The 8,092-nt window shown below is 37.5% G+C and overlaps 2 protein-coding genes across 2 annotated transcripts; both read right to left on the reverse strand.

Annotated features, from left to right (window-relative positions):
- On the reverse strand, positions 1,668–4,356 carry LOC110270403 (chlorophyll a-b binding protein CP26, chloroplastic-like). Its single transcript, XM_021119704.1, has 3 exons — positions 4,028–4,356; positions 1,932–2,016; positions 1,668–1,834 (listed from the first exon to the last, which is right to left on the reverse strand). Exons 1-3 carry the CDS (start codon positions 4,227–4,229, stop codon positions 1,696–1,698), a joined length of 426 nt encoding a protein of 141 aa, XP_020975363.1. The 5' UTR covers positions 4,230–4,356; the 3' UTR covers positions 1,668–1,695.
- Positions 4,548–6,057, reverse strand: LOC110270412 (thiol protease SEN102-like; the record flags this gene model as incomplete). Its single annotated transcript, XM_021119749.1, is given in 5 exon segments — positions 4,548–4,734; positions 5,552–5,657; positions 5,751–5,819; positions 5,822–5,868; positions 5,909–6,057. Coding segments are annotated over 5 exon segments (378 nt in total), but the record flags the coding sequence as incomplete, so codon positions are not given.

The raw sequence follows: 8,092 nt of genomic DNA on the forward strand, positions 1-8,092 counted from the left end.
GGGGAGGTTGATAAACCACTATTTTATGGTTTATCTTGTGTTTAATTGAATGGTTTCATCAAGTCTTCACCCACTTATTCATACTAAATGCATGGTTTTACATTTTCCTTTCTAGTATTGTTTTATGGTTGAAAACTTGCTTCCTAGAGATCTTTAATTAGTATATTTTAATTCTCCTTTATACCATTCGATGTCGTGATCCGTGTGTCAAGTGTTTCAGGTTTTATATGGCAGGAATGGCTTAGAGAATGAAGAGGGAGCTTGCAAAAATGGAAGGAACACAAGAAACTAAGGAGATGACCAGTGAACACCGACGCGCGCGCATGGCTCACGCGAGTGCATGGAATGGAGAAAGTTAGAGCGACGCGTGCGCGTGCCTGATGCGTACGTGTGGATTGGAGTCTGCACAAATGACGCGAACACGTGGACGACGCGTACGCGTGACATGGAAAATCGCTGAATGACGCGCACGCGTGACTAACGCGTACGCATGACCTGCGCGATCTGCAGAAATAATAGAAAATGCTGGGGGCAATTTCGGGCCACATTTTGACCCAGTTTTTGGCCCAGAAACAAAGAATAAAGCCAGGGAATATGCAGAGACTCAACACAACGAAACAACACAATTTTACAGACATTCACACATTCTCATTAGGATAGTTTTAGGTTTTTAGATCTGAATTTAGAGAGGATTACTTTCCCTCTAAGTTCTCTTTACATTCATATTTTAGTTTTATGCTTATGGATATTGAAGAGTCATTACCTCCGTTGAAGACACTATTCTAGTTTGTTTCTTTACTTAGTCTTTTATTTATTCTATATTCTTAATTCTTGTTTAAAGTAGTAATTGGATTATTTTCATGGATTGTTACTGCAAAAGATTACCTTTACTTTTAAATAATTTTGAATCCCTATTTTATTTAATTCATCATGTCTTCTTATATTTTTATGAACGTTATATTCATGTCAATGGAGTAGACTCCATACTTGACATGGGGGTTGATTAAAAGGAGACACTTGAGTTGGAAGGCTTAAGTGCTGATTAAACTGGTAGTTGTTGGCTAGTTCTGTATTTACTAACGCTAGACCTTCCCAAGGGAGAGGACTAGGATTTGCGAATAAGAGTTAACTCAATCACTTGACTTTCCTTTATTTAGTAAGGGTTAACTAAGTTGAAACAACAACCTTTTTAATACTACACTTAAGAGACCCCAACAAGGATAGAACTTCCAATTAATCATTCCCCCAGTCAAGGCTTTTTATCTAGAATATTAATAATCATTCTTAGTTTCTATTGCTTTAATTTACAATTATTTAATTGCTTATCAACCAAACTCAAACTCTCTCGGAAAATTCCTAATTAATAAATTAGCATCCTTTCTCGCAACTTGTTGGGAAACAACCTGGGATTCATACCCCCAGTATTTTTATTCTGAATTTTTGTGACATCTTTCTAAATTGGTGAGGCAGATTTTAGCTGGTTAAGGGCTATACCCGCAACGTTGTTCTTACATTACAATCTCTTAATTGGCCAAACTTCTGCCATGCACCAGCATGCATTTACACATTCATTTTCTACTTGAAACCAATTATGGAACAAGAAAGATGATCATTCCCATTCAATAAAGTGGATTTACTTGCCAAGCATACTAGAGAGCAATTTAACATCAGAAAAAAGGGATTAACTAGTATACTTCAAATAATAAATGTATGAAAAGCAGTTCGTAAACTAATGTGACCAAAAGGATATATATCAAGTTTGAAAAAAAGTGTTAAGACATACTTGGCAAAGTCCTCTGGCTTCTTGCTGAGACCAAAAGGATCATAACCATAGCTGCATCAACAAATATAAAAAAAATTTAAGCAAAACAGGTCAAAGTTTCAGAATGTTTGTGATTCAAAGGGAACTAGCTAGAGAAGAATCCACATACTCTCCGGGCACTTCTCCAGTCAAGTATGGTCGGATCTTGGATCGGTCCAAGAGACCCTCTGGCAAGAAGATCCTTCTGTCAGGACCTGTCACCAAATGCAAGCAATGATCAGAAACTAGTTTCCTACCTTGAATTGTACAACTAGAGTATATAAAAAAAACTTTGTTAGTTAATTACAAGAACTTAATTAGGACTAATTAGGAGATTATAGGCTATAGCAATAAGTTACCCTCCTCTTACTACTAAGTCAAACTTTGTTAGTTCCTTCTCTTCTTTTCTCTATTACCATATGATAAACCACAATTTTGTGGTTTATCTTGTACTTAATTTGGAGGATTTTATCATCTTTTCTCACATTTATTCAATGAAATAGCATGGTTTTGCAATTCCCCCTTGATTTGTGCTTAAATGTGAAAACATGCTTTTTAGGCCTTAAAAAAGCTAAATTCAATTCACTTTAATTCCATTCGATGCCTTGATATATTTTTTGAGTGATTTCAGGTTCATAAGACAAGTATTGGATGGAAGAAGTGAGGAGAAAAGCATGCAAAGTGGGAGAACTCTTGAAGAAATGAAGGAACCGCAAAGTTGTCAAGCCTGACCTCTTCGCACTCCATCGACCATAACTTGAACTACAGAGGTCCAAATGTAGCGGTTTCAGTTACGTTGGAAAGCACATCTGGAGCTTCAAAATGATATAAAATTTGTCATAGTTGCTTCGTGTCTAGAGGCGCATACACGCACTGTACGCGCATGCACCGATGGAGCAGCATGATTCACTAAAGTAAAATTGTGGCCAGCGGTTTGTAGCTCATTTTAGGCCCAATCCAACTAATTTCTGATGCTATTGAACCCAAGGATTGAGGGGGGAATGAACCCAGTAGTCATAGTTTATTTTTCATCATGTTTTAGGGTAGAATTCTAGAGAGAGAAGCTCTCCCTTCTCTCTAGAATTTAGGGTAGTTTAGGTTAATCTCTCTTAATTTTCTCTTTCAATTCTTGTTTTGATTTCAATTCTCTTTATGTTTTAGTGTTCTATTGTCTTAATATTCTTAGTTTCTCCTGTTAATTTCTTATTTTACTCTCTTTTATATTGATGAACATTGTTGGATCTTGATTTCGTTGAATGGAATCTTATGTTTCCATGCTCTTTTATGTTTATCTTAGTTGTTATTGTTAATTTCTTGCTTGTGGTAGTCATGGGTTTCACTAATTCTAGCATTTTGTGATGTTTGCTTTTATTGCACTCTAGGTGTTTGATAAAATATTTACACTAGTTTTTGAGTAGTTTTCTTGACTCTTGGTCTAGGCTAAGGGAACTGAGTGGACCTTGAGTCATTGGGTCTCATTGGATTGGTGATTTGAGAACCCTTGGTGATCAATTTGATACCCATTGACACTGTTGGGACTTATGGGTTGATGTTGATTAAGCCATTTGATATACTTCAAGTATAGAAGTACACTTAATGAGCTTGGTTCCTCATAATTATCAATATTTGGTTTGTAGACAAGGATGGTGATCTCAATTACCTATGTCTAGCCAAGAGTACTTTTCCTTTATTTTATTAGTTCTTATCATTTTACTTTCTTGTCATCTAATTTTTCTTGCCATTTATTTTCTTGTAAAAATATAAAATCAAACCCCCTTGCATCTTCATAGCCAATAATTAAACACTTCATTGCAATTTCTTGTGAGACGACCCAAGGTTTAAATACTTCGGTTAATTCTTATTTGGGATTTGTACTTGTGACAACTCAAATTTTTGATGTGGAAATTGTTTGTTGGTTTAGAACTATGCTAATAACGAAGTTCTTATTTCTAGAAGATAAATTCTAGACCAACACGACAATTTTCATCTATCACCATATTTCAACAAATTACATTGTCAAAAGAACACAACCATGTATATACTCTATGGACTTGTTAGCTACTTTGGTTCTCTCAGTTTATTTGCATATTCTATACTGAATTTTTGCTAAAAGAATACTTGTAATTTAATAAAAAGTAGTTCATGTAGAAGTTTTTCTAGTAACTAGATTAGATATGGTAAAGAACAAAAGAAAGAAAGGATGTGAAGATAGGAGCAACCACTTACCAAACCACTTGGCGAGTTCATCATTGGCAGGAGTGATAGCAGCAGCAGCTTTCTTTGAAGGAGGAGGTGGTACTGCCTTCTTCTTACCAAAGAGTGCCACAGTCTTGAAGGTGGCAGGGGTAGAAGCTGATGGTGCTGACCTTGCTGCACCACTCAACTTAATGGGGTTTCCAAGCATCTCTGACACCCCAATTGAAGCCATGTTCTAACCTCAATATCTTTTGGACCTCTTTTGGCAGATGTGTGATCTGAGTCTCATCAAGATCAAGCTTCTCAAGTTTCTCCAAATTTCCAATTTCAGGTGGTAATTTCATGAAGCATTCACGTAAGCAACAATATTGTTATAGTACATAAACAATGATTATGAAAATCTACCTTTGATAAGCATTACTCATCTTCACGATTTTTTCATGAATTTTGACATTTTCTAAAACTGGTCAAAACAATAGCATCGTCACAGACACGTTGAAAAACACACATACACATTCAAGAATTACAAGAAAGTGCTTCATTGCTTAGTTCAGATAGGGTTTTCAATGCACTAAAATAAAAAATAAAAATCCAAGCTTATTAAAATTGAAAAAACATATTAGAAAAATAAGTAGGAGGAGGTGATTACTGGAAGCCATGTTGTAGGGTACGGATCCGAGTTAGGGTTTTGATGGTTGGAATCGGTGAGTCAGTGGAACTCTGAGATAAATTAAGAACTGCAAACAATTACATGCAAGGGAGTGAGGCACTTATTACATTGTGTTTAATGAAGATGGATTAGTGAACCTAAATGGCAAGCAAAACAGAAGCAAATTAAGGCTGTTAATTAGTTCATTCTTTCACAAAGTAACAAGGTTTAATCATACACAAGCAAATTAGTAATCTATTTGGACAGAACTGATCACAAAGATTAATGAGCTCTAGCTGAATTTAATCAAGCTTAATCACACACTGGATTTTTACCTTATAAAGAAGGAAAACCAGCAGTAATCTTACCACTGAGAAAGATAAGAGAGGTAAAAACAAACCTTGCCCTTCATTGTCACGACATTGAAATTGCTGACGTTCCTCCTCACAAGGAAGTGGTAAAGCTGATCATGTTACACCAAATCAAAACCGTCCAAATCCATAATTTGATAAAGAACAAATAAATCTCTAAAATAGATCAAAATTTGCACAATTAAAATCAGAACCAAATAAGGATAACAAATCAACAATAATGTTTCAATTAAAATCAGAATAAATAAAAAACAAACAAGGAGAACAAAGCAACAATAATCTGAACATATTTTAATTAAATTCAAAACAAATCAGACCCAAACTTGGAGAACAAATCAACATTATATGTAATTAAAATCAAAACATATTAGAACCAAACAAAGAGAACAAATCAACAATATTCAGAAGTTCAGAACAACAAATCAACCTTATAAATTATAATAACATGTTCTAAACAAATCTAACATTATAAATTATAATAACAAAGCTTAGACCTTAATCCTAGTTTAGAAAAAAAAAGTTTAGAAGCATTACCAGAACCAGACCATCAACTCTTGCTTTGACAGAGATATCAACTCCCCCCTCACGGTTTTATTGATCCCTTCCACCACAGCAAGTGTTGAGAATGCCCAACAACTCCCTTCACAACAAAATCCAAAACATCAAATCAAATTCTTTTCGAGGAATTAATATTATAGAGCATCAAAATTAAACCCTAATTTAATGTGCTAACCGCATTGGCCTTGATCCTTAAGGGGGGAGACATCGCCCTTCTCCCTCCAATCAACAGAAGCAGGCAACTCATCACGGAATACGTAACGGTCACAGTTCTTGTTACCAGAGAGCAATCGCTATTGTTGGAAGGAGTTGCGGGGTTTGGTGCCGTGGTACCTGGCTCTGTACTCTTCATTGGTGATATCGGCGAACTTGTTCAAGCCAAGCTTGTAGGGTTTGTTCCCAGTGCTGTTATGTTCGTGAATAAACCGTAGGTTTTCCTTGAAGATCTTGAACCTTGTCTCTTTCTCTCCCAATGATTGACATCAACGATTCGGAACAGGTACTAAATGCACAAACACACATAATCGCAAAATATCAACAACAAAAATAATAATAATTGAGATATTAACAATAATAAACAATTGAACTATGGAAGCAACAAGACCCACCAGCAGGAGGTACAGCCATTTGAGGAGAACCTGCGATGGCGGCGTAACCGTTTAGGATGGCGGGCTTGCCGGGAGGAACCTGATACGACATCATAGGCTGCATGTGTGGCACAGCCGCCGAAACCACAACGGCACCGGCAGCAAAAGGGACCCTACGAGCCATTGCAGCCGTAGAACTATCACCAGGAGGTGGAATCGACGGATTCTAGTAGGCAAGGCTTGGCGGAGCGGCGCCTCCAGATGGATTTGGTAGCGGGGAGCAGTGCGGGGCCAGAAGAGGCAGTGGCCGGAAGGAGGGGGTAGCGGGAGCCGCGAAGGGAGGCCCAGCGGAGACCTGAGGCGGCACGTAGGCGAATGTAGGATGGTGTTGCTGCAACGGCGGCGGGGGCGGTGGTGCGGAGAGCAGAGTCGGATTGGGATTAGGGTTTGCGGGAGCTGGAGATTAAGATAGGGATGTGGAAGGTGAAGCTGGATCGGGTTATAATTCAGTGTGCTAGGCTTGGGTTCTAGGGTTACGGTAAGAGAAGAGGCAGCATCTACCCTGGAAAAGAGGAGAAGAACAAGGGGTTATTATGTTTGGGGTTGTGAATGACAGAGAGTGAGAGTGTCTCGAAGCGTTGGCCAAGTTTTAGAGTTAGTAGGAATCAGGGATTATTGGGTTTGGGGTTATTAGTTTTTTTTTAAAATATTTTGGCCATGCTTTTAAAGCGTACCAAAAGAATATTAGGATATGGGCACGCTTTATAAATGATACTATAATGAAATTCTTTCGCCACACTTTAAATCGTCCCTGTTTCTCTCTATGGCCACGCTTTTAAAGCGTCGCAGAAAAAACGTGGCTGTATCTTTAATCAATTGCCACCCCACTAAAGTGTGGCCATTGACCCTTTTCGCCACGCTTTTGAAGCGTGGCGAGATAAAACGTGGCCGAATCTCTATTCAATCGCCACCCTCACAAAAGCGTGGCCATTGACCACTTTTGGCCACACTTTTAAAGCGTGGCAAGAAAAAAGCGTGCCCATAGGCCTTTTTTCTTGTAGTGATGTCACACTAATTCACTCATTCAATTCTAGTGGTTAGTACCTCATTCCAACAATGTACTTCCTTGTTTTTGCATTTTTTTTTCTTACTATCCTGTCTTCTATTTTCAAGATGAGTCATTATGAGCTAAAACGGAAGCGGAAGAAAGAACACACAGCAACCGTTTGATCCGCCAGCTAAAGGTGGCAACTCAGAAAGTCGCCGTACCCCCTTGCTCATCTTTGAATGCACCGAGGACAGTGCAAACTTTTATGTGTGGGGAGGTCGTCCGGCCAGTCGTCGATTTTGGGTGACAAATTTCTAATCTCAACACTTTTGTATTTCATTTTTAGGTCTTTTAGGATTTTTAGTTGCATTTCTTATTTTTGCATATACATATATAATAAGCTTAGTCAAAGAATGAAATTTTCAAGGAATTTATCTATAGGACATCCCAATTGATTTGAGTAAAAATTTTTCATTGAGCTTGCTTGATTTATATCTTGTGGAACATGATTTTTGAGCTAAGAACACAAGCAAGTGTGTTTTGAGCTTAATTGTGTGGTTACATCTTATAACCATTTGTTTTCCTTCTTGTGTGCATTATTCTCTTTCTATGATTGTAATCTTTGATTTGTTTGATTCTTTATGTCCATTATTTTGTGTAGACATGATTTTATATGATTGAGGCCATCATTTTATTTAGCTCACTTACCCAAGTAGCCTTACCTTTTATCTTCCATTGTTAGCCAACTTTGAGCCTACGATTAACCCACTTGTTCTTAATTATTAGCACATTACAAGCCTTAAAGCGGAAAACAATAAATGTCCTTTATTTGGATCATTGATTAGCTTAGGCTAGTGAGTGTGTGTATCATTCAAGTGTGGG

This window comes from Arachis ipaensis, chromosome B01 (assembly GCF_000816755.2).
Source record: "Arachis ipaensis cultivar K30076 chromosome B01, Araip1.1, whole genome shotgun sequence".
Taxonomy (NCBI): domain Eukaryota; kingdom Viridiplantae; phylum Streptophyta; class Magnoliopsida; order Fabales; family Fabaceae; genus Arachis; species Arachis ipaensis.